Source organism: Solanum verrucosum, unplaced genomic scaffold (assembly GCF_900185275.1).
Source record: "Solanum verrucosum unplaced genomic scaffold, falcon-dt-bn FXZP01000079.1, whole genome shotgun sequence".
In the NCBI taxonomy this organism is placed as follows: domain Eukaryota; kingdom Viridiplantae; phylum Streptophyta; class Magnoliopsida; order Solanales; family Solanaceae; genus Solanum; species Solanum verrucosum.
This window is the reverse complement of record NW_026020368.1, coordinates 3415283-3442710: the sequence shown is the minus strand read 5'-3', so window position 1 is coordinate 3442710 and position 27428 is coordinate 3415283. Positions and strand designations below refer to the sequence as shown.

The 27428-nt window shown below is 35.5% G+C and overlaps 2 protein-coding genes and 1 pseudogene across 2 annotated transcripts in view; 2 read left to right on the top strand and 1 right to left on the bottom strand.

Annotated features, from left to right (window-relative positions):
• Nucleotides 1–27428, bottom strand: part of LOC125838010 (uncharacterized) — a 56503-nt gene that overhangs the window by 26708 nt on the left and 2367 nt on the right. The window lies entirely within an intron of this gene.
• On the top strand, nt 22070–22690 carry LOC125838243 (uncharacterized). The gene has a single exon (XM_049517323.1). It carries the CDS (start codon nt 22070–22072, stop codon nt 22688–22690), a length of 621 nt encoding a protein of 206 aa, XP_049373280.1.
• Nucleotides 25979–27428, top strand: part of LOC125837947 (uncharacterized) — a 2527-nt pseudogene continuing 1077 nt past the window's right edge.

Genomic DNA, 27428 nt, shown 5'->3' with positions numbered 1-27428 from the left:
ACCAAACTCATTTTTTTATTATTGAGAAAAGATTGGTTGTGTTGTTGAAGTTGTTGGTTGTTGTTGATGTTGTTAATTGTGTTGTTGAAGTTCTTGTTGATTTGGGACATGTTTCCGATTGTGTTTATGAGTTGAAATCTATTGTATGTTAAGGGGTTTATGATTCTAAGTGTTTGGGGCTGGATCCATTGAAGTTAAGGAGGTTTAGAGTTGGAAAAAAGAAGGAGAAGAGTCGGATTTTTGTGGGAAAAGGCTGGGGCGTCGCGCCAGCCAGCACGCCCTAACAGGGGTTCTGAGATTTTACCCCTGGCGTGGCACGTCTCTCAGAGCGCCAGCAGGCCCCTTCTGAGCTTCAAGGGCTGGCGCTCCGCGCCTTGCAGAGCGCCAAGGACGCCAAGTTCCCCCATTCTTTTCACACTTTCTCATGCATGTTCCTAGGTATTATACCTATGTTTCATAGTTGTTTCCGACACTCCAAAGTACGTCTAAACATTAAGAATCCCTCCATAACATGTGATCAAACACCTTGAATTTATAATTCCAATTCAAGGAAAGTTAGTTTCCAAGTCAAGTGAAGTTAGAGCCAAGCTTAGACGTTAAGAAGTAAGTCAAAGCAAGTCTTCAAAGTTTTCAAGAGTCTTCATTTAACGTTTTAACTTCATTCTAAGGCTCAAGTTCCAAGATAAGTATAGAGTTCCAAGATAAGTATAGAGTTTCAAGATAAGTATAGAGTTTCAAGATAAGTATAGAGTTCCAAGTTTAGTATAGAGTTTCAAGCTAAGTAAAGAGTCTCAAGTTTCAAGTCAAGTAAAGAGTATCGAGTTTCAAGTTAAATCAAGAGTTTTCAGTTAAGTCAAGAGTTTTCAGTTAAGTCAAGAGTTTCGAGATAAGTCAAGAGTCAAGAGTTGAGTTCATTTCTCAAAAGTTATTAGGGAACTAAGTATTTCCCAAAGAAGTTTATAAATGTTTTCACATTTAAGATGAGAGGAAACTGAGATTTCCAAAAGAGTTTTGAGAAGTTTGAGTACTATCTCTTTTTGAGAAAAGATGAGTTTTGCGAAAGAGTTTCTAAAACATGATTAGTATGACAAATCGAGTATGTCATCAATGTTTAAATAGTATGGTCTCTAGATATACCATCAATGTTTAAGTAGTATGAATATCCCGAGTTATCAATGATCATATTAAAAATATGGTTTTGAGATGTTCTTTTTAAAGAGAGTTTTTCAAGAGCCTTTGGGCTAAGTTTTGAGTTATTATCTCAACTAAAGAAAGATGTGTTTCAAACACTTATGAGCTAAAGTATTTTTGGGAGTAGTCTTGAGCACCGAATTGGGGGAGCGTTCAAAGAACTCACAACCCCCATAGAACCATGTAGCCAAACATGGGAATTCTCGGGTCATACTTTTTAGATGATCACGAAAGTTAAGCTAGCGGATCCACTAAGCAATAGCGTTCTATATGACGGCAAAGTATAGGACAGTTCTGGCAGCATGGACAAGACGCTGTGTCACCACTTAGATTCATAGTGGTGGTTGTCGGTTACAGAACTCCCACAATAGAAAGAGCTTGGTTCCTCGAGAAGTTGTGCTTAGTGTGGATGGGGGTATGAGACTTCATTCATGCATTGCACAAGTAGACTTTGAGAGGAAGCATGGTATTTTCATAATATTATAAATATGATTTTGACGTCATGTTTTAAATAGTTTTACAAAGCTTTATATATATTGCATGTGTCTTATTGCTTTATATCTAGTTCAGTTATTCATGAGTTGAACAGAGCCAAGGTAATTTCTCTTTTGTATCCCTTTCAAGCTTAAGTTATTGTTTAGCGGTCCAGCTCGCATACTCGTACATTCCATGTATTGATTCCAGTTGGCCTGCATCTTGTTATGATGCAGACGCAGGTACCCAGGATCAGGATCCAGCACACCGTTGATCCAGTTGAGCGCTCCAGAGTCAGTGGTGAGCCTCCTTACTTTTCAGAGGACTCGGTTGTTCTGTTCTTTTAGTTTTGTTTTAGTAGGATGTTGCGGGGTCTGTCCCAACATCCATCTCAGTATTTTAGAGGCTTCATAGACAGTCAGTCAGTTAGTTTGAGTGTCTCTTTTGTGTATATGTATAAATATTCTATTTTGAGACTCGAGTTGCCTTTTTGGCTAGATTTGTATCAGTTAAGTTGTCTTATGACTTTGCATTGCATGAAGTTATTCTGTTGAGTTAGGTTTCTGCTGAGTTAAGAAAGCCAGGCCAAGGGTTTGCTTGGGGCCAGCAATGGTCTCCGAGTGCCGGTCCCGCCCAGGGTGTAGGCTCGGGGCGTGACATTATCATTAATCAAAAAGCATATACACCACAAAGGTAATCAAAATTAAAGATAGAATCAAGCACTTGTGATGAGGGAAAATTTGAAAGGTCAAAGGCTAAAGTGGCTAGGCAATATCACAACATCGGGCATGAGAGGGTAAATAAAAGTCCTTTTTCAGTAGCACAAAAAACATCTTTTGGATTAATAAAATTAGTAGTCTTGTCAATTCAAGGGTAGCCTTGGTCTATGCAAGCTCAGCTTTGAGCTTTGTGTTTTATTTTTCTTTAGCAAGTATACAAGTTCAAAGATCATAGTTCATATGCAGCTAGTCCATGGCATTCTGGTGAGTGACACATATGACTTTAATTTCAGTTTTTTTTTGTATCACCTTTAAGGAACTGGTTCAATCAATCTTGTGCCCTCCGGGAAAACAATAGTTCACTCATCTCTAACCCCAAAAATCAGTAATCACCTTGCCTAAGAGCACTGTCTGCTTCCCAAAGTTCACAACTCTAAATGTACGAACATCAAGAGTGTCTTCTTATCCAAGAGATTCAAAGAAAGGTAATCCATAATCATTTTATTTACTACTGATAGTCGGATTGACCAGCTTTGACTTAACATAATCATAGGAGGAACATATTTCTTGACTTGCTTCTTTGGTCGTTTTTGTTGAGATTTATCTTTGCATTTTTTTCTTTGGCCATAATCTCCTCATCTGTAATTTAAATAGAGTCAGTAAGAGAAAAAAAATTCTTCATCGTCATTTGTAGAGGAACATGTTCTTCCAACCTGTTCCCTAGATGTGGTACTATCAGATGCATCACCAACTATAATAATTTTTTACATCAACCCTAAATCTCAGTTTATATGGATCGCAATAGAAGAACTAGGTTCGACAGAGGTATCCCATTGATTCCCCCTCACTAGATGAACCCAAGTTGACCCTAACAACTGAACTTTGTTCAACTGTAGGGTCCCCAAAATATTCCCCCTCACAAGGTACATCCTCCAAAACTTCCTAAGTAATTTTAGACACACCCAATACAGATTCCCCCTAAGAACCAACACAACCTACTTTCTACACCACAACCTATATTTTATAAGGAACCAAAGTAGAGGTGTCGTCCACCGAAGTCATCTCAACCAAAACATCAGATAGACCATCACACTTAGAATCTACAAGAATGTCATTAAGAAGCATAAATTGTAATTAATCAAGCATAGACATGTTTCTTGAAGAATACTTTATTCCACAATTTTAGAAAAAAAGGATTTCTTGGTTAAGAAGTTTATGGAAGAGAAGGGTGTGAGTTGTAGAGACACACTAGGATAACGCTTTAAATAGGCTTTTTAAGAAAATACTTGTTTAATAGTATTGAGGACATGAATATATCTTTTGGGACAAGTGGAAGGAACAGGTACATGTGCATTGATTTTATATTTAATTATGAATAATTGTAGTGCACATATCTTAGATCTCTGGAAAATGATCAGAATTTTTGTTCCAATTTTACTAAGCCTCTCTCCTATGACAGATGCAAACACAATGTTATAGTGCATGTGTAGCTTGGCTTTAAAAGTGGTATAGAGACATACAACTAAATGTACAAGACTGAGAATAAAATTCATGATTAGAAGGCAGTATGCGCAATGTTCATTAGGCACTGAGGGATACTCATGTGATTTTAATCATCCCTAAGTTCCAACATGTTCCTTTAAAAGTGTTTCTTTAGTCTTGCCTACTTTTCCAATTTCTTTTATTTGACCAAAACGAATTTTCACCACAAAAACGACCATTCCATCCTTTTCTTATGCAGGTGAGAGGAATTTCTGCAAGTTTCAATCATGTGTCTCGAGCAACAGGTGTTCATATAGAATGTTGCTTGCTTCCTCTTACTTTTCCTGCAAATTCAAAGGTTAGATTTAGGAACCCAGACTAGCTTGGTTCTTTTATATTGATAAAAAGGATGAATGAGATCTCTGTTGATCCATATTGGTAAAACATTTTTAAATTTTTTCTTTTTCCCCAACCTGTTCCTTTGAAATGATTCCTTTCTTTTAACATGGTTGATTTTTCTATTTGAGACAACTTTGAAGTTTTTATTCATGTGAGTTATAACTATTGGGCAGGTACCCCTTGAGTGACCAATACTACCACCATGTGTGCACAATAAGAGGTTTTCTTAGGGACTTCTTTAACAAAACCTATTCCAGCTTTAGTATTATGTATTCTATTACTGAGCTGAGTCACAATCATTGAGGACATAGTCCATTTGTTTTCCCTCTCAAGCTCATACTTAGTTCTAGCCAGGTCAAGATTTATTCTTCTAGATTTTTCCCTCTTAAAAAATAGTTCATCTTTTAACCTCTTTAGATCTTGGTCACATCTGATTTGGTCACCACTAAATTTTTCTTTCCCATTCCCAGTAACACTTTGTTTCAAAATTTCAGATTTAAGAGCCAAAGTGCAGGATCCAAGTTGTTGTACCTGTTCCTTTAGGAATTGATTTTCTTTCTTAAGATCAGAATTAAATCCTTTCAAGATCAATATATTCAAATTTTAAACTAGTCAAGGAAGTCAATAACTGATCTTTATTTTCATTCAACTTTTGAAAATTATCTATGAGAGTTAGAATAAGGGAAGATAATTTTGAAAAACATTTTAGTTTATTTTTAAGGTCAAGAAGATTTACCTTCCTTTTATCAATGTCTGATTCAGAGTCCTCCATTGCCATCAAAGCAACATCTTCTGTATCATCTTTAATTGAGTTGTCTGAACATGTTCCCCAAGCAGCATACATAGCAATGTCAGATTCTTTTTCTTTGCTCGGAAGCAATTTTTTCTCATAGTTTCCACCTTTCTTGAGGAACTTTCTGAGGTTTTTGTTGATCACGGCTATGTCCTCATCATCCAGATCAGATTCATCACTCTCAGTTGCCTTGAAAGAAAAAATCATATCTTTGCTTCTTTTACTCATTTTTGTGTTATCAACATTCATCTCGTAAGTCTTTAGATTTCCTACAAGTTCATCCAAGCTCATGGTTGTCAAATCCTTTGCTTCTCTAATTGCAGTGACCTTGATCTCCCACGACCTAGGTAGAGTCCTCAACACTTTATCAACCTGTTCCTCAGTAGTATATATTTTTCCCAAAGACACCAGTTCATTCACAATAGTAGTGAATCTAGTAACCATATCTTGAAGTGATTCACTACTATCCATCTTAAATGCTTCATATTTAGTGGATAGTCTTGCAATTCTAAATTTTCTTACTTGGGGAGTTCTTTCATGTGCATTGATTATTGTGTCCCAAATTTGTTTCGCTGTGGTACAACTAGAGATGCGATTGAACTCGTCAGGTCCAAGTCCACATACACGGATGCACTTAGCTTTAGCATTCTTTGCGAGCATTCTATAATCAGCTTCTTCATATTGAGCCTTGGGCTTTGGAATGACTTTCCCTTCATCATCCTTCATCATAGGAATAAGAGGACCATCCGTAACTCTCATCAATAATTCATAGTCATTGGCTTGTAGAAAATCCTCCATTCTCGCCTTCCACCATGGGTAGTAATGTCCATTGAATAGTGGTGGTATGTTGATGTGTTGACCTTCACTGTGTCCAAGAGGAGGTGCAGAATTCATAGTGATCTTATCTTAAGTTATTAGACTCTACAAAGATAACCTGTTCTGATACCAATTGTTGGAATACTGACCCCCAGATTTGCGTAAGGAACAGGCCAGTATATTATATATGTTCCTTTGCAAATTACATCAGTTACGTTATGTAAAGCAAATAAAATAATGATATAATATTTTATCGCGGAAAACCCCGGCTCATAAAAGGTAAAAACTACGACCTACACCTCAGTAGGATTTAACTCCACTTCATTAAACTCTGAGCTTCAACTAAAGATTACAAACTTATGTAACCTAAGGAATTATAAACTCTAATTCTTAGATGCCAACAACCAACTAGATCGTCGACCCCACTTCAAGTTATAAATTCAGATTACAACTCTTGCAATCCTAGGAACTAACTCTAATTCCTAAACTCCAACACAAACTCCCCAAGGTTTATGTTCCCAAGTCTTTAAGTCTCCCCTGTAACACCCCAGAAATTTTTTTCGAACTGAGACTCGAACCATTCTTAGTAGTGAGTGATATTTTGCAAGGAATTTAAAATTTCTTGAGTGTTAAGGTCACTAGATGTAGCACCTTAAGTTCCAAGAAGAACCCAAGAGAAAAACCTTCAAGTCATTCTTAAGTTTTCTTAAGTCTTGGGTGAACTTCAAACGACCATAACTCCTAGTACAAGATGATTTAGGTGAGCTACAAGATGTAAAATTTAAAGCCCTTCGAGTCCTCTTTCCAACGCCGCTGAGTTTGCTCAATTCCGAGCTCTGAGTAAAACGTTATGACTGATTTACTAGCATCGCGCAAACCTGGCAGCAGCTCCGCCACGCGGAGCTAATACGGACCTCACTGCCTGGTAAAAAATCATTCCGACTCTAAGCTCATCTTATTTATTTGTTTTGGGGTATTTTAGTCCTAAAACGCTTAGGAGGTCATGTAAATTGCCCTAAACATGTAGAAAATCAGTTTTCTTAAATCAAAACCCTCTCATTCACTCCAAAGATTCTATGCTCAAGAAAATCAAGAAAAGCCAAGGCTAGGGTTCTTCTTCAAAGGTTTTCCTTCAAGTTGCTTTAAGAGGATAATTCTTTCAGGTATGTAAGCTTCCATAGTGTTGGGTTTGTTCACCCACATGCCAACCATGTTAATTTTAGCTTTAAATTCGTTCTAAAAGATGAAGCTTTGATATTCTTGTTATGTATTCATGAATTTGTTCCATTCTTGAATTGGGTTGGGATTGAGGAGTTCTTGAGGTTAATGTGTCGATTTATAGAGTGGTTAGAGTTAGATTCTAGTGTACATGTGTTGGGTATCTAAATCTAAAGGGAGATTGAGAAAAAGAATTGAATTTAGGCGAATTGGGTCTGGGAGATGAAGAAGGAGAAAATCGAGTGCGATCTGGCACGCAAGTCCGCGTCGCGGACTTGCTCCACCAGTGAACTAAAAGTTTCTCTGCGTCGCGGTTAGGACGCGGACTCTTCTGTCTCAAAAATTTAATTTCGCGAGTATTATTTAAAACCATCTCCGCATCGCGGACTTGTTCCAAGACGGTGATTTCATGACTTTTCTCATGTTTAGCTATCAACAATCATTCCTAAACATCATGAGACCTTTCCTATCACAAATCACAACCTTGAATCCATAATTCAAATTCAAGGTAGATTTAAAAGTTAGGTCTTGAGAGTTCTTTCGAACATTTTGAGAAAGTCCCTTTTAGTCCTTTTGATGAGTCTTCTACAAATTCTAATAATTTGTTACAAGACTCGTGCAAGTGAGTATGAGTGAGGAGAATTGTAACATCCGACAATTTGAAATAGCTGGAAGAGGCTTAGAATCGGAAATAGTAGGAAAGAACTTGAAAATCTGGAAAATTTGGCTAACTGTGGAAACAAAATGGATTTTTGGCCAACTTTGAGCAGTCATAACTTCCCACTCAGGATGATTTAGGAGTAGTTCCAGTTATGGTTGTGAAGCTTGTGAAATGATCTTTCCAACGCCACCGAGTTTGCTCGGTTCCAAGTTCGTATGAACGAGTTATGCCTTTTAGAAGTTGGGCAGTTGGCAGGGAAATCTGTCCGGGAAATTAAGGGCATTTTAGTCTTTTCCCTAGCCAATCCTTTTGGGATTATATTGTTGTATAGGGCTGATCTTTGGATCATTTTGTCCCATTTTAAAGAGAGAAAGTTAGGGTTCTTGAGAGTGAAGGAGAAAAGAAGAATAGAAGAAGGAGAAGAAGAAGAGGAGAAAGAGGAGATCAACAAGTTTCCGTCAAAGATCAACGTGGATTGTCGACGGGGGTGATCCCTTTCAAGGTATGTGAGTTCTTTGTGTGGGTTATCCTTTCCCCCACACACCAAGCTCCTTTTTGATTTGAGGAAGGATTGGAATTGTTGTAGAAGTTGCTAGTTGTTATTGATGTTATTAGTTGTGTTGTTGAAGTTATTGTTAGTTGTGGGACATGATTGGGTTGTGTTTTGAGTTGTAATCCATGGTATGTTGAGGGATATGATGATCCTTAGTTTTTGGGGTTAGATCCTTTGAAGTAAGGATAGTTTAGAGTTGAAGAAAAGAGGGGGAAAAGTCGAGTTTCTGGGCAAGGGGATTGGCGCGTCGCGCCTGTCATCGCGCCCCAAGAGGGGCTCTGAAGCCCAGCCCTTGGGGCGGCGCGCCACTCAGAGCGCCAGCAGGCCTCCTCTGAAGTTTTTGGCCTGGCGCTCCGCGCCTCTCAGAGCGCCAAGAGCGCCAAGCTTTCTCATTCTTTCCATGCTTTCTCATGCATGTTCCTAGGTGTTATACCTATGTTCCCTAGTTGTTTCCAACACCCCAAAGTGTTTCTAAACATCTCGAACTCATCTATAAACATGCGATTATATGTCTTGAATCCATAGTTCAATTCAAGGCAAGTTAGTATCAAGTTAAAGAGAAGTTAGAGTCAAGTCAAGCTATGTTAAGAAGTAAGTTCAAGCAAGTCTTCCAAGCTTTTCAATAGTCTTTATTGAATGTTTTAACTACATTTAAGGCTTAAGTTTCCAGTCAAGTTCAGTTAAGAGTTTCAAGTTGAGTTCATTTCTCAAAGTTATTAGGGAACTATGTTATTCCCAAGGAAGTTTTAAAGAAATGTTTTCACATTTAAACAAGGTTGGAAACTGAGATTTCCAAAAGAGCCTTCGGGCTAGTTTTTGAGTAATTATCTCATATCAGCAGGAAGAAATATGTTTTTAAAAAACATAAGAGCCAGTACATTTTTGGGAATAGTATCGAGCACCGAATTGGGGGAGAGTTCAAAGAACCCACAGCCCCCATAGAACCATGTTAGCCACCATGGGTAGAAAAGGATCATACTTTTTAGATGAATCCTTTTCAGATTAGACTAGTGGATCCATTAGGCAGTTTAGGTCTTACACCTTTGGCCAGGTATAAGATGCTCTGGCAGCGTGAGGTCGATCGCTGTATCATCACTATAGCTCTCATGTGATGGTTGTCGGTTAGAGAAACTCCTACAGCAGTTATTGTATTCTCATACTCAGAAGCTATTGTATTTATATATACATCAGTTTATTGTATTTCTATATACATTTCAAACTTATTGTATCTTTGTATACACAGAGAGTTTATAGCAGGTTTTAAACAGTCTTTCTTTATATTGCACTTGTTTTAAAATTTTCCTTATATTGAAAGAAGTCGGTCAGGTTGAGTTAAGTTGAGCCAGGTAAACTATTTCAGTTTCTTCCAGATTTCCTTCTAGCCTTTGTTGCTTTGTTTCCAGCTCACATACTCGTACATTCCATGTACTGATGCCAGTTGGCCTGCATCTTATGACGATGCAGATACAGGTACCCCGGATCAGCATCCTGCACATCATTGATTCAGCTGAGCTCTCCAGAGTCAGTGGTGAGCATCCTTGCTTTCTGGAGGACTCAATTATTTTGTGTACTTAGTTTCGTTCTATCAGGATGTTGTGGGGTCTGTCCCAATATCCATCTCAGTTTATTAGAGGCTTCATAGACAGTCAGTCAGTTAGTATTGAGTCTCTCATCTATGTATATATGTAAATATTCTATTTTGAGACTCGAGCTGCCTTTTGGCATGTTATGCATCAGTTGGTTGTTTTATAACCTTTCATTGCATTGAGTTATTCTGTTAAGTCAGGTTTCCGTTGAGTTAAGAAAGCCAGGCCAAGGGTTCGCTTGGGGCCAACAATGTTCTCCGAGTGCCGGTCCCGCCCAGGGTGTAGGCTCGGGGCGTGACAAGAAAATATTCATGAGTCCTCTTTATCATTACAAGATCATTCATATCATGAACCATAACTCTTGAGTTTATAATTCACATTCAAGAGGGAGTTAAAAGTAGAGTTCAAGAGAGTCTTTGAGTTCAAATTCTGAATCCTTTGAGATCCGTCATCGATTTGAGTTAAATTTTGAGAAAGTAAGTATGAGAATGAGAAGAGTTGTACATGAGCTCCTTAGTGATATTTTGACCCTTGAGTCGAGTCGTTCATGCCCATAAACTCCGCATGCACGTCGTAAGTTGAGCATCCTTCAGAGATGTGGTGTCTTCAAGTTCTCAGTTGAGAATTCTTGAAATGAGTAGTATTATTGAAGTTCTTAAGTTCCAAGTATTTGAGTTCTATCTATGGTTATTGAAAACCTTGCATTGAGTAGTTCATGTCCATAATTCGGTATGAACCATATTTTAAGAAGTCTTTTACAAACGTTTTAACTTTGTTTTAAGACTTAAGTTTTGAGTTCAGTAAAGAGTAAAGAGTAAACTTTGAAGTCTTTTTCTTCAAAAGTATATGGGGACTAAGTATTCCCAAAGAGTTTATAAATGTTTTCACATTTAAATAAGAACGGAAACTGAGATTTCCAAAGAGCTTTCGGGCTAGTGTTCAGAAAAGAGTAATTGCTTTCTAAATGAAGCAAGAGAGGAAACTGGGATTTCCAAGATAGCCTTTGAACTAAGTTTTTGAGCAATTATCTCAAATCAACAGAAAGAAGTATGTTTTTTAAACATAAGAGCTAGTATATTTTTGGGAGTAGTATTGAGCACCGATATGGGGGAGAGTCCAAACAACTCACAGCCCCCATAAACTATGTAGCCATTATGGGTAGAAAAGGGTCATACTTTTTAGATGAACCCTTTTCACATAGACTAGTGGATCCATTAGGCAGTTCAGGTCCTATACCTTTGGTCGGGTATAGGATGCGCTGGTAGCCTGAGGAAGATCGTTGTATCATCACAATAGCTCTTATGTGATGGTTGTCGATTAGAGAAACTCCCACAATAGTTTTTTGTATTTTATATACATCAGGTTATTTGTATTTTTACATACATTTCAGAGTTATGTTGTATCCTTGCATACACACGAAGTTGACATCATGTTTTGCACTTGTTTTAAATTGCTTTATATTGAAATGAGTTCAATCATATTGAGTTGAGTATTCAAAGTTGAGTATCCAGAGTCGAATATCATATCTTTGAGTCGAATATCATATCTCTGAGTTGAGTATCTTATCCTTGAATACTTCTGAGTTGAGTAAGTTTGAGTAGTTTTGAGTATCCTTGAGTTGTGAAAGTTTGAGAAGAGATAAGTAGGTTTCTTTTTTATCAAGTTTCAAGCTTATGTTTATGTTTTAGAATTCCCTTTACATGCTCGTACATTCCATGTACTGAGCCATTTGGCATGTATCTTCTCATGATGCAAACGCAAGTATTCAGGATCATCAACATGAGCTTCGTTGATACATCCGGGAGTTCGAGTTAGCTATACTGAGCCTCACTGTTTCCGGAGGATTTCATTTACTTTTCAGTTATATCAGTTGTTAGGATGTCGTGGGTCTTGTCCCGACTTCCATCTTTATTAGTTAGAGGCTTCATAGATAATCAATAAAGTTGAGAAGTCTGTATCATTTATTTTATTAAATGTTTAAAAGACTAAAGTTGCCTTTTTATGGCGAGTTGTATATATTTAATTATATAGAGCTTTCTTTGGATTTAAAGTTTGTATTTAAGTTTTATGAACTTTTATTTCAGTTTTAAGCTTTTTGCATGCTTAAGTTAGTCTTCTGCTTGTAGTCAGCCAGGATGAGGGTTCGCTTGGGGACCATTAATGGTTCTTGAGTGCCGGCCACGTCCAGGGTGTAGACTCGGGTCGTGACATCCCCAACTTGAAGACTCTATTCCTACTCCAGTTTATACTTCACTGGATCTAGAAAGAATTAAAGATACAACTCGATAAAAACTCAATGCACGCAAACTTACTGAAGAACTATAAAACATAAGACTAAGAATGAGTTCTTCAATTCTTGTTTCCTTGCGTTGGCTACACTTCGTAATCAGAAATCACTCAAATATGAACTCCCTCTATTTGATTGTATTCTTCTTGTAACTCTCTGTTTAAGTGCACACTTTTCTCTGACAAAAATATTGCCCTATTTATAGATTTGAACTCCGCACAGTCTTCCTTCTTCAAGTTGAACTCGACTATCTTCTTTGTTCTCCTTATTTGACCTGAATTTGTTCTCCTCATCTGATCATGCTTCCTACTTCATTCCATATTTGAAACCACATTCATGTCATTATACTTCCTTCTTTGCTTATGCTTCCTACTTCATAAGGATTTATTTATGAAAGGAAACCTTTTAGCATTGGTTTCTTGTCGAAAAAGCAACTCTTTCACCGATTTATAACTTCTAATTCACGTGGTTGACGTTCTCCTTATCCTAATCGGATTCGGTTTGAAAGGAACATGTAGGAGCAACCGGTTCGTTTCATCTATTCCTCTATTTGTCAATTATCAAAATCTTTCTCGATCTAACAAATTGGTCTAACTTGTGTTTATCTTTCTTTCCTTATCCCAGTAGAAAGAAATAATGCAGTGAGATAGGATAACAAGAGTGATGCAAGGAAATGGAATCATAATGATGATGTAGGTGGAACGACAATAATGCTGGGAGATGGAACAATAACAACGGAGAAGACAATGATATATGCTGGGAGATGGAACAATGACAATAATTGTCGTTAATGTAAGGATTTTGGGCACATGAAGCGAAATTGTAAAAAATTACAGAGTCGCAACCAACAGATTTGGACTGATACTATTTTTGCCACTTCTAATTCACCCTCAATTGTTACAATCTCTGCCGATTAGTATGCCAAACTTACAAAGTATGAGGAATCAATGAATGAAATTACTCCAGCCCCTGCCCTTACTATGTTAGGTAAAAAATGTATCATTTCATTCTCAAGCAACTGGATTATTGATTCGGGTGCTATAGATTACATGACAGATAATCCCAATTTTTTTTCTAAATTCCGATCACATTAAGCACCATCCTCTGTTACCATAGCTTATAGATCTAGTTATACCATTGAGGGATTTGGGACCGTTTACTCCACTTCATCTATTACTTTGTCCTCTGGCTAGGCTTACCAAGTCTTGTCTTTAATCTAATTTCTGTGAGTAAGATTACCAAATACCTACAATGTTTTTGTCTCTTTATTTCCCGATTATTGTCTTTTTCAAGATCTTATGACAAAGCATATTATTGGTAAAGGACATGTATCAGATGGTCTCTACATTCTTGATGAATGGATGCCCCGTTAGTGTCACGACCCGATCCTACACCATGTACATGGCCGACACTCAAGAACCATTTCTGGTCCACAAGCGAACCCTCATCCTGGTTGAATACAAGCGTAAGACTAACTCAAGTATACAAAAGCTTAAAGTTGAATTAAATTCAATAAACTCAACTTTAAAAATAATCTGAACAATACTCAATAGATAACTCAGAGTTTGTAAAAAAAACTCAAAGAAGGTACATATTAAAAACTACTCAACTTTGTCTATCTATGAAGCCTCTACTATTACAGAAGGATGTCGGGACAAGACTCACGACATCTCAAAACTACTAACTGTAAGATAAAGGTGAAGTCCTCCAGAATATAAGAAGGCTCACCAAAGAATACTGGAACTGCAAGTGGTATCAACAAAGCTTCTGTTGATGACCCTGAATACTTGTATATGCATTATAAAAGATGCAGGCCAAATGAAGTCAGTACATGGAATGTACGAGCATGTAAGGGGAACTCTAAAGCATAAACATATGATTGAACTGGTGGAAAAGAAACATACTTACCTCTTCTCAACTCACTCAACTCAACTCAACTCAACTAAACTCGGAGAAAATAGTTCAACTCAACTCAGAGAAAATAGAGCTCAACTCAATGATAAGATATTCAACTTAGTAAAATAAGGCTCAACTCGATAATAAGATACTCGTCTCTATGAAATAAGGCTCAACCCAATAATGAGATGCTCGACTCTGTATACTCAACTCAATATAAAGCAACAATAAAAGATGCAATATATGGAAAGCTTTTAAAACAATAGATAACAACTCGATGTATTGAAGACTACAATAATAACTCAGTTTGTATATAAAAATACAATATAACTTTGTGTGGGAGATTTTCTAACCGATAATCATCACTATGAGCTATGTGATGATACAACGTCTAGCCTACGCTACCAGAACTGTCCTATACTTTGCTAGCATATATAACCTACTACTAAGTGGATCCGCTAGTCTATGCTAAAAAACATTATGGAATCATCTAAAAAGTATGACCCTTTAATTTCTACCCACATTGGCTACATGGTTTATGAGGACTTTGAGTTATCTGAACTCGTCCCCATATCGGTACTCAATATTACTCGCAAAATATAACTAGCTCATATGTTTAAAAACATAACTTTTTCTGTGGTTTGAGATTATTACTCAAAAATCTTTCTATGAAAAGAGATGGTACTCAAAACTGCTCAAAATTCTTTTGGAAATCGGTGTTTCCTCTCATCTTAAATGTGGAAACATTTACTCTAGGGAGTACTTAGTTCCCATATATCATTTTAAAGAAAATGAATTCAACTCTACTCTTTCTCAAACTCAGTTGTTAAAGTCTTAAAACAAGTTTAGAAAAAATTGTAAAAGACTTCTCAAAATAGGGTTCATGCCGAATTATGGACGTGAACTACTCAATTCAAGGTTTTCAATAACCATACATAGAACTCAATACTCGGAACTCAACAACTCAGAACTCAAGAACTTCAGTGAGACTACTTATTTCAAGAATGTTCAACTTAGAGGGTTAATGCAAAATTATGGCATGAGCAACTCAACTCAAGGACTTCATGATACTACTCATCTAAAAAATGCTCAACTCATAAGGTTCATGAAGAATTATGGGAATGAACAACTCAACTCAAGGACTTCATGGGTAACATGTAGTAGTACCATGATTAGAAATATAATATTTAAAGGGTTAGGAATTCAATACTCAAGACTTAGAACTTGAAGATACTACTCCTTTCAAAGATGCTCAATTTATGAAGTCCATGTGTAATTTATGGGAATGAACGACTCGAATCTAGGATCTACATAACAATATGGATCTCATGTATACGACTCTTCTCATTCTCATACTTACTTCCTCAAAACATAGCTCAAATTGATAGTTGATCACAAGGGATTCACAATTGAACTCAAAGACTTTCTTGAACTCTACTCAAAGGATCTCGTGATGATAACGTAGACTCGTGAATACCTTTTCCTCATTATCATACTCACTTGCTCAAGTCTTGAAACAAGTTATTTGAAATTGTAGAAGATTCCTCAAAAAAACTCAAAGGGACTTTCTCAAAATGTTCGAAAGAACTCTCAAGACTTAACTCATAACTCTACCTTGAATTTTAATTATGAATTCAAGGTTATGATTCATGTTATTAATGATTTCTAGGTGTTTAGAAGTAGTTTAGAGTAGTTAGAATCAAATGGGAGTGAAGATACACTTTAAAGGGACTCAGACGGGACAACCGATAGAAAAGAAGTGGGGGCAGGCGATCTTGGCGCACTGCTGGCGCGGGGCGCCATCCCCTAAACTTCAGAGACATGATATTGGCGCACCGCTGAGGCACCGCCCCAGCCCCCACCTGGCGCATCTGGGGCCCGCTGCCCCAGCCCCTCCTAGAACTCTCCGATGAATTTTCTTCTTTGATTTTTGGCCCTAATTTGTCTAGAATCGAATGGTTTCTTCCCAATTCACTTAGATTCAAATACCCAACATAAGTACACAAGAATCTACTGAAAAACAACCCTCAAATTCAAAGAATTTATCTCAAGAACTTATCAAACACATCATAATTCAAGAACGAAAGCAAAACTTCAAGAACACTCATCAAGAACTTAAATCTTTCAATCTTTATGGCCAAATTTGAATATGTAAATCATGATTGCCGTGTGGATGAACAAACCCAACAATATGGAACTCACATACCTCTTAGGGATCAAACCCTTGGAGAGGGATTGACTTGAGGAGGACCTGATGACGAAATAGTTGGTGCAGGACATGTATCATTGGTCGCTTGTTGGCTAGATACTGTTGACCAAGGTAATGGTTTTAAACTTAAGGGACATGGTAGGGGTCAAGCTTAATCCCATACACCTATGGCACACAACCAAGGTGATGGTTTAATATAAAATAAAAACTTAAGGGGGTTAATATTATAGGATAAAAATCTAAATCGAATCATTTGTAAAAAAATAAGGGTCATTTGTAAAAAGATTCACCAAACATCTTCATTCTCCAACAATGATCCTCGTCCTCAAATTGTGGTTTGTGCCTTTAAATTGCTATTGTTGATTTTGTCCTCCCCGCTCCCCTATTAAGCTTTAATTATGTCGTAGATTCTGGATAAATTCATTCGAAGGGTCGTTAAGAAGGTGGTAATCTTTGATGAAACTCCAGCAAAACTTGAAAGTCGGAAGAATGACAGGAAAAAATTCTAAAGAGAAGGTGTGATGGAAATAAATCGAAAATGGAAGAACTTATATAGATTTTGGAAAAAAAACATCAGTCTTGCCTTGATAGTGGGCCATGGTTTTTAACCAATCACAGGAAGACACGTGCTCAAAGCATAAAAGGCGAAGGGACATGTGTCACGTCAAGAAATGTTGGAGGACTTCTCATTTGCTTTCGTCCAAGAATTGAAATGTTTTCCATTTTTCTGTCACAATTATTTGAGTACCCAAAAAAAAAAGGGACTATCTATATAGGGTAAAACTCAAAGTCGATAGATTGGCAAAAGCGATAGGTCAGACGTGAATAAGAGATCGATGCCACAATGTGAGCCCACCTAGCTCTGAAGATGCATCACCAGATATGAGACACAAATCATATAAGGTAAGTTTGAAGTTCAACCATTACAAGAAAGTTCAGGATTAATGTCAAGTGTTACAGAGCAGCAATAATGAGTATGAATAGGTTTTTATTAACTATAGTTTTTAAACATTAGCGGCTAAATATAGTTATTTCCTTAATCTTCCCTTTTTATCTGCTAACTTTTTAAGCAGTTCTAAGAAAATCGATAGTGAATTACTATTTAGTGCTAATGGTATTGGTTCATATTAGGTTTAAGCTGGTTTTCACAATACGTGGGAGTAAAAAAATATTAGCCTAACTCCTATGAACAAATAGGAAATTTCCTCGTTCACGATTGATTTGCTTATTTGCGAAACAATTAAAGAGCAATTTATATGGTTTTATATACTTTAGTAGAATAATTTAATTTTAATATATGAATAACATCACCTATGGTGAAAAATATTTCATTTTAGTAAGTTTCTACCTTATCTTTGTGAAATTGTAGTCTTCTCCTTTTTTTTGCCGCATACATACCATATAGTTGTTGTCTAATGAAAGTATCTAGTATCTTATAGAAGTTGTTTGATGATATAAAATATTAAATTTTTCAATAATAAAAATTAATAGATGAATAAAATTTAAAGTATTATTTATATAATCATTAATTTAATTTAAGATCATTTTATGGTCAATCACTATTTTCTTGTCTATTTTTATATAGCTAGTGAGGAGTGTATCTTGTGATATAAAGAAAAATTATATGGAATAATACATAGCCAATGAAGAAGGAAGACAAAAATATATGTTCATGTTAAATTCACTCTAGTGTTCCATTTGATTTAAATCTCTTGCCACCAACACTTTACTCTCTCCGTTAATTTTTACATACATATCTATTAAAAAATAATTATTATCATGGCTATGTTATCATATATATTATAAGTAAAAGTGAAAATATATTTTTTAAATAGTGAATTTAACATCAAAACTAATAATTCAATGGACTACGTTGATACCCATTGTTTTAGCAAAATTAGGAAGAAACTCCTTCGTTTGAGGGAAAAGAATAAAAAACAAAAAAAAAACAAAGAAGAAATATCTTACCCAAATCATATGCCTTTTTTCATATACGTTTAATATTATTGTCTCTCCCACAACTTTTCGTCACTGTTAACTCATGAAAATGGTAAGAAAAAATACGATTGTGAATTGTTGAATGATTTTCTACAATTGTTTCACCAACTCTTTCTTATGAGGTACCTTGAATTTTGTTGAATTTCGAACTTAATCAATTTTTGCAAATAACACTTGAGAATTTTCAAGATGAAGAAGAAGAAGAGTAGAGAACTTAAAGAAATTGTAGTTTAAAAGTGTGAGGAAACCCCTCTATTTATAGCTAGCAAATAGTAGTATGAATAGGTGTTACTTGTGCCTTATCCGAAAAGTCACAACCTTTCGAAAAAGTCACTGCTTATCGAAAAAATCACAACCCATCGGAAAAGTCACAACTTATTGAAAATGTCACAACCTGTCAAAAAAGTCACAACCCTTTGGAAAAGTCACAACTATTGAAAAAGTCACAATTCTTTAATTTGAAAATATATCTACTTTCAATTTAATAAAATTAATTAAATTAATAACTAAAATAAATTAAGCATTTTCAATTGGGGGTATTATAGTAATTCAACATTCAAGTTTGAGAGTTCATGTTTTTAAGGTAGTACTAGTATCACGGCACGTGCGTTGCACGTGTGTATCATATCATATAGTATACGATGTTGTAAAGTAGAATTAATATTACTAAATTTAATGTTTTTAGTAAATAATCATAACTGAAAGAATATTGGGCAGGTGCTTTTAAATGATTAATATAGTTTTTCATAGAGTTAATTGTTTTTTGAGTAAACAATGACCAGATATCATTGAAACATTTCAAAATGCATTGAAAAAATTTAAATATGGGGAGAAAGTGATATTTCTTAAGTAGTATTGTTCTTTACTTTACTCAATATGGCAAACAAACTTAACCAACAAAACAGAAAAATAATATCAAGATTAAAAAATGGCCAGCATTAACTTTTCCTCTTGAGGTTATGACTGTAAAATATTTAAATATTTTATCTTTAAATGTGATATATCTTGTACAAAATATTATTATTCAATTAATATTTGAGTAAGGCTATGATATAGATGTAATTTTCCAAAAAAACAAAAGTGTACTTAAATAGTGAATGTTAATACTTTTATAAGTAGAATGTTATAGAGAAAAGTATATTATGTCAATAATTAGTTCTAAAGAAAATTATCCTTTATTTTGCCGCATACATATCATATAGATGTTGTCTTATGAGAGTATCTAGTATCTTATATATGTTCTATCGTGATATAAAACATTAAACTTTTTCAATTAAAAAATTAAAAGATGAAGAAAATTTAAAGTATTATTTGTAGAATTTTTAATTTGATTTAAGATCATTTTATGATCAATCACTATTTTCTTATTATTTTTATATAGCTAGCAAGAGTCTATCTTGTGACATAACATTTTCTTAGATCAAAATGAACACAAAATAACATGAAATTAATACTTTATAAAATTAATACTCAACATAAATATAAAAAAAGTAAAGATATGTGAATCAATTCATAGCCAATGAAGAAGGAAGGTGAAAATATATGTTCATGATATATTCACCCTAGTGTTTCATTTGATTGAGATCTCTTGCCACCAACACTTTACTTTCTCCGTTCATTTTTACTTACATATCTATAATAATATAATTATTATCATGGTTATATTATCATATTATTAAGTAAAAGTGAAAATCTATTTTTGAAACAATAGACTTAACATCAAAACTACTAATTCAATGAATTATGTTGATGCCCGATGTTTTAGAAAAATTAGAAAGAAACTCCTTCATTTGATGTTAAAAGAATAAGAAATGGAGATACAAACAAGAAATATCTTACCCCAATCATGTGCCTTTTTTGTATTTATTTATTATTATTGTCTCTCCCACATCTTTATCTATTTATTTTATTAGAGCAAATAATAAACAATGTGTGTATTTAAAGTCTCTGTCAAATGAAAACACAAAATAAATTATTCAAGAAACAAAATAAGAAAAATAAATGAAAGTTTCCCACACACTATATATAGAAGATTTATGTGTGAAGCAAAGTTCATAGATAATTGCATATTTCTTTAATTTGTTCTCTTCTTTAATAGAAAATCAATACCTAAATTCCAATGCTAAGAACTTCGGCGAAACATATCAATGTATTGGGGATGAATCATTTATGAAAAATTTACATGATCTCAAATTGTCACAGAAAAGAGATCCCCAAGAATTTATAAGGAGTGAATGGTTGTGATTTATGACCGAAGAAACATGAAGGTAGAAATTGTTGTGACTATTCGTAGGTAATTAGTCTTTTTTTAATGAATAAAACATGTAGGTTAATTAAAGAGTATTAATGTTCTCAAATGATATAAATAATATTGATGTATGTATGTGATTAAAATCGTCAGAGGAAAATATAAGTGTGAATTGATGAATGATTTGCTACAATTTGTTCACCAACTCTTTCTTATGTGGTACCTCGAATTTCATTGGGTTTCGAACTTAATCAACTATTGCAACTAATAGTTGAGATTTTTTAAGAAGAAGAAGAGTATAAAACCTAAAAAAATTGTAGTTTAAAAGTGAGAGGAAACCCCTCTATTTATAGCTAGCAAATCGTAGTATGAATATGTTATTATTTTGCCTTATTAGATAAGTCGCAACCCTTCAAAAAAGTCTCTGCTCATCAGTAAAGACATAACCCTTTGAAAAAGTCACAACTCATCGGATAAGGCACAACCCTTTGGTAAAGTCACAACCCTTTGAAAAAATCACAATCCTTTGGAAAAGTCACAACTCATCGGTCAAAAAAGTCACAACTCATCGCAAAAGTTACAATCCATTAATGTGAAAAGGTATCAACTTTTAATATAACATAATTAAATAAATTGAGTATTTTTAATTGGGGGTATTATAGTAATTCAACATTCATGTTTGGGAGTTCATGCTTTTAAGGTAGTATAGAAGATAGGGAAAATTGTATATAATAACAAACTATTAATTCAAATTAAATGCTATAAATATAGTTTGATTTAATTGTACCTCATAGCAAACTGTTGTTATTTCACCTCTCTCCTGGTGAATCTCGCTTGCCACTCTCGTTCTCTCCCTCGCCTCTCTCATTTTTTATACAAACGCAAGTGCATAAAGTGCGTTTGTGTTTGTATAAAGCGAGAGAAAATTGTATATATACATATATCTTCGTTCCCCTCTCTCCCCTCTCCCAGATCTCGCTCGCCACTCTCCTAAATCTCGCTCTCTCAATCGCCTCTCTCACTTTATACAAAAAACGCAAATTGTGTAAAATGTGTTTGTGTTTGTATAAAGCGAGAGAAAGTTGTATATATACATATATTTTCGTTCCCCTCTCTCCCCTCTCCCAGATCTCGCTCGCCACTCTCCCAGATCTCGCTCTCTCACTCGCCTCTCTCACTTTATACAAAAACGCAAATGTATAAAATGCGTGAAAATTGTATATATACATATATTTTCGTTCCCCTCTCTCCCCTCTCACAAATCTCGCTCGCCACTCTCCCAGATCTCGCTCGCTCACTCGCTTCTCTCACTTTATACAATTGATCATTTTGTATATGTATACCAAAGAAGATTATACAACTGCTTTCTTTTGTATATGTATAGCGAAATATACATATTTATGTTTGCTATGGAGTGCAATTATGCAAACTTTGCTATAGCATACAAATATGAATTTCGTGTTTATAGATAGAAGATAGATAGATATAGATAGATATGATATATGATACGGGTAATGCGCTTTGCAAACAAAAAAACTAATGCAATTATCAATCTTTCCATCAGGGGTTAATAGAATCCCAAATTGCGCTATTGGAATTCTGAACCTTTTCAACATTTGTCTTCTTTCTTCTTATCGTTTCAACCCCAACAATTCGGGTATGAGAGTACATCCTCTCTCCCTGAGTCCTAACATTGGCGGAATTCATTCTAATTTTTCAGAAAAGCAACAACACATTCCTGATTCCACAATGAAGAAACTCCGGAGACTTCCTCACGTATTTAACTACTTTCGGGAATTTCCGTTCTGTTCTGATGCAGATGCGGCAGTTGAAGAGAAGGAAGGATTCTACCGTTTCATGGCGAAAATCGAACTAGAAGGAGCTGGGGATGGACAAGTGAGGGCAAAGGTAGTAGAGATTCATCCTGGGGTAACGAAGATCATTGTGAGAAAGGGAAATGGAGACGGTGAGGATGAACAATTGATTATGGGTACATGGAGGTACAGGTTGCCTGCTTCAACGATGCTGGAGTTGGCCACGACGGTATTTGTCGACGGAGAGCTTATAGTGGCGGTGCCCAAGGATGACCATGGCCGTTCAGAATTTGATAATGGATCTAGAGGTGTTTGGAGAGACGCTGAACTTGTTCTTGTACAATAGTTAACAGTTTCACATTTTATGTATCAATTAAACAAACTACTAGTACATCAGAGTATATGCTTTCTCAAACAAAAATGATTAAACTTCAATCATGTATACGATATACCTCAACTTTTGCCACATAAAACTTCAAACATGGTATAAAGTTACATTTTGTCGAGACTAACTTTGAACGCCATATGTCCGAAGTTGTTTGAAATAGTACATATGCAAAACAACAAGTCCTTTCCAATTGTAACATAGATATGTATGTTTACTTAAACAACAAGGTATATAGCCAAATAATGAACAAACTTGGGCTCTTTCTGTTTGAGCATATGCTGATAATGTATAAATGTACGAGTAGCAATGTACCAAATCATTTTTTATGACGATGGTGTCCGGAATAACTTGCGCATTTCACTTACTACTTGTTACCTTCCATTAGCATAGGGTAACTTTGCGATCAAAGTTTTTAGGCAGATTGGAATCATCCAGTGTCTTTTGCTTCTGACTGAGATTTTGATCTTGCGATGTACCAGAGTTAGCTGAAAAATCCAGAAATTAACTTCATGAAAACCATTGTCCAAAATTGAAGGATTAAAAGAATCCTACATGCCATTAGAAATAGAGTAGGGAATGAACTGCCACAAGATTCGTTAATAATAGCGAATTGAGTACTGAACCAGGATTCCAGAAATACGAAAGACACAACATATAGATTGCAGTAACAACAATATCTATCTGGATATATCAGCTTAACAAATAGGCTGGAGTAAATCTGAGCTGTATTGCTAAAGGCAGAGACTGCGTATGCTTAAAAGATTCTTCACATTTTCGTGGTTCAGGAAAAAGATTACTTTGAGAAGTACAAACGTTTTATTTACCTGATCTTATAGCTTCTTTTGCTCAAGTGTTTTGTGATAATTTCTTCTGTTTTCTTCCCCAACATTAACTATGTACTGAATGTATATTTTGACTTGATAGAATGTTGAAGAAGTATCAGCATGATTCACATGTATTGCAACGTGTCTCCAAACATTTTTTCTGTGAAAATGTTTATTATGATGACTCAACAGACCAGCCAAAACCAAGGTGGCGCTTTCAGAATTGCTTTGAGGAAGATCTTGCTTCTGCTCATATATATGACATATGATAATGACTCTTACAATAAGAAAATCAATTCAGTGAAAACTGATCTGAGGAAGACCAATCTACAGCGCAGGCAAATTAATGTGAGTATGCAACTACTGCCTTCAAAGTTATTTAAAATATGAATCAGAGAGTAGTACTGGAGAATGTCGGACACCTGTTATACAATATTTTACTTATTAGAGTATGGACAAGATAACCAAATTTCGTACACATGGCTAAAAGTACTAAAAAGTAACATTTAGTGAAAATTTCCTGTAATGATGGAAGCTGCCCACCCAAATAGCAGAGTGTAGTGTTCACTGGGGTTTTATACTGTCTAAATGAGGAAGGAGGAGAAGCTTAACAAGTCCCTTCTTGGAGATAAATTCCTTCCGCTCAGTCATTGCTTTGGATGTGTTCGGTAGGAAGTAAAATGTAAATATAAGTGGGTTTATTTCTTATTTTCTTGTGTTCTTTACGTAAATAAACAAAATATTATCCTTAAAGCATTTGTATATAATCTAGACAAATACCATGGGAGGTGGGGGTGTGGAGGTAGGGACGCGACGTGAGTGGTGAGGGTGAAATGAGGTGTGTTGGAACTTGGAGGTGAGAAAGAAACGATCAATGAAGAACGCCACTTGTACAACTTGTTTTCCCTACTTTTGCTATGGACGTCATTTTTTCTCATTTTCAAGGAACTTGTTTCCAAAAAATTTGATCAGCGGAACATGGAAAAATTAGAAAACATTTTCCAGAAAATGTTTTCTTCCTTACCTAACACACCCTATGCAACTTTGCAAGTTATTTGTTAACTGGAGTCTTTGTTCATAAATGTAGATGAGTGCAGGAGCTGATGTTCTGGAGGCAATTGAAGACCCATTTGACTGCATATTTAGGTCTTCAGCAAGTGTCCAAGATATTCATCATCCTGACACATTTAGCTCACCGCCTAGAAGGCGTAACTATAACCAGAAAAGGTCTCAGCGCAGGCATAGGATGAGTCACAAGGACAACATGGATGTTTGAGCTTTCTTCAATTGGCCAAGTAGCCCTCACAAATTCCCCTTGCATGTACCTGAATTAATGCGAAAAGTAGAACTATGTGGGCGTCTTTCTGTGTTGCTGCTCTCTCCTTGATACACGGAGTCTTGCATCATAGCTGAATGAGTCATGCACCAAATCTCTAGCTGGAATTGGTATTACCTCCAAGCTGCTTGTATATATTATGGCTCCATTTGCATTTCAGTTATTCAGGGATGATGTACAGATTTCAACATAAGCTAGTTATAGAGGGTTAACATAGGGGAAGTTAACTGTTCATCTCCATTTGAAATATTTGGATGAAATCAAATTTGAGTTCTGAATTCCCAGCATGTTTTAGTTAGAAGAAATAAATTTATGGTATAAACATTTGTACTTGTTACCAATGTTTTGGTAATTCCTTTTCAATTTCTGCAAAGTTTATCTTGTCCAAGGGTATAATTGTAAGCAAGATTTTATATAGTTGTGAGCCACATATAAGTTTAAGTTGTTAATATAGTATAATGTTTATTATTTAATGCAATGAATCAAATCAAGAGCAATAAAATTAGGAATGAGGTTATGTGAGAAAAGGTGGGAGTGACTTTTGTGGCGGATAAGACGAGAAAGAGAAATTGAGATGGTTTGAGCATGTACAAAGAAGGTGCATTGGGAGAAGTGATTAGACATGACATGGAAAATCTTTATATTATCGAAGACATGACTCTACATAAGGAGGAGTGAAGGTCGTATATTAGGGTTGAGAAATAGCAGGGGTGGAGAATTGGCTTGCCTTGCGAAGGTTTAGGCTTGTTAGTGCCTCCTATAGTACTTGCCGTACTCTTGTAGTTCTTAACCTATATTGTTTATGTGTTTTCGACTATTACACTATTTTACTTATATTGTTTATGTGTTTTCGATTATCACAGTATTTTTCATTCTATATCAAACCAAATCTGGTTAAAAATAATTCTCTTGTTTTTCTTCTTTCCGAAGAAATCTCCACCGCCTCAAGCTCGATCCTGTTCACTATTTTAAATCTACCTCCTCAGCTATTTCATTTCTTAGAACCTCTCTTTATAACCCAAAATCCCTTTAAAAAATACAGACAAAAAACAAATGCAATTATCAATCACCATTTTTCTTCTTCTTCTGATCGTTTCAACCCCAACAATTCAGGGTATGAGAGTACATCCTCTCTCCCTGAAACCAAACATTGGAGGAATTCATTCTAATTTTTCAGAACAGCAACAACACATTCCTAATTCCTCAATGAAGAAACTCCGGAGACTTCCTCACGTATTTAACTACTTTCTGGAATTGCCGTTCCGTTCTGACGCAGATGTGGCGGTGGAAGAGAAGGAAGGATTCTTCTGTTTCATGGCGAAAATCGAACTAGAAGGAGCTGGGGATGGACAAGTGAGGGCACAGGCAGTAGAGATTCATCCTGGGGTAACGAAGATCGTTGTGAGGAAGGGAAATGGAGACGGTGATGAGGATGAACAATTGAATGTAGATACATGGAGGTACAGGTTGCCTGCTTCGACTATGCCGGAGCTGGCCACAGCGGTATTTGTGGACGGAGAGCTTATTGTGACGGTGCCCAAGGATGACCATGGCCGTGGAGAGTTTGATAATGGATCTAGAGGTGTTTGGAGAGACCGCTGACCAACTTGTTCTTGTACAATATTTAACTTTTTCACATTTGATGCATCAATTACACAAATTACTAGCACATCAGAGTATATGTTTTTTTCAAACAAAAATGACGAAACTTCAATCATGATATATCTAAAGTTCAGCCATATAAAACTTCAAACATTGTATAAAGTTACACTTTCTCGAGACTAACTTTGAACCACCATTTGTTCATAGTTGTTTGAAATAGTACACGCAAAACAACAAGTCCTTGCCAATTGTAACATATAAATATGTATGTTTACTTAAACAAGGTATATAATTCATCCACATAATGAATAAACTTGGCTCTTTCTGTTCGAGCACATGGTGATGATGTATAAATGTACGAAGTAGCAATGTATCAAATCATTTTTATGATGATGCTGTCCAAACTAACTTGCGTCATTCCACTGTTACTTGTTACATCCCATCAACATTGAGTAACTTTGCAATCAGAGTTTAGGCAGATTGGTATCATCCAGTGTCTTTTGATTCTGACTGAGATTTTGATCTTGCGAGGTACCAGAGTTAGCTGTAATAATTCAGAAATTAACTCATGAAAACCATTGTCCAAAATTTGAAGGATTAAAAGAATTTTACATGACATTAGAAATAGAGTAGTGTATGTTCCTGCCACAAGATTTATTGAGCACTGAACCAGAATTCCAGAAATACGAAAGACAACATATAGACATCATCCTTAGAAAAAAATGGTTACACATCAAGCCCAGCAATAAGAATCACAAGAACAATAACAACAATATCTATTTGGATATATCAGCCTAACAGATAGGCTGCAGTAAATCTGAGCGGTATTATAAAGGCAGAGAACCAATAACACGTATTGTTAGCTTCATTAACTTATATTTTAATATATGTTTTAATGACGACAATAATCCTAAATGATCTGCGCCAAAAAAAA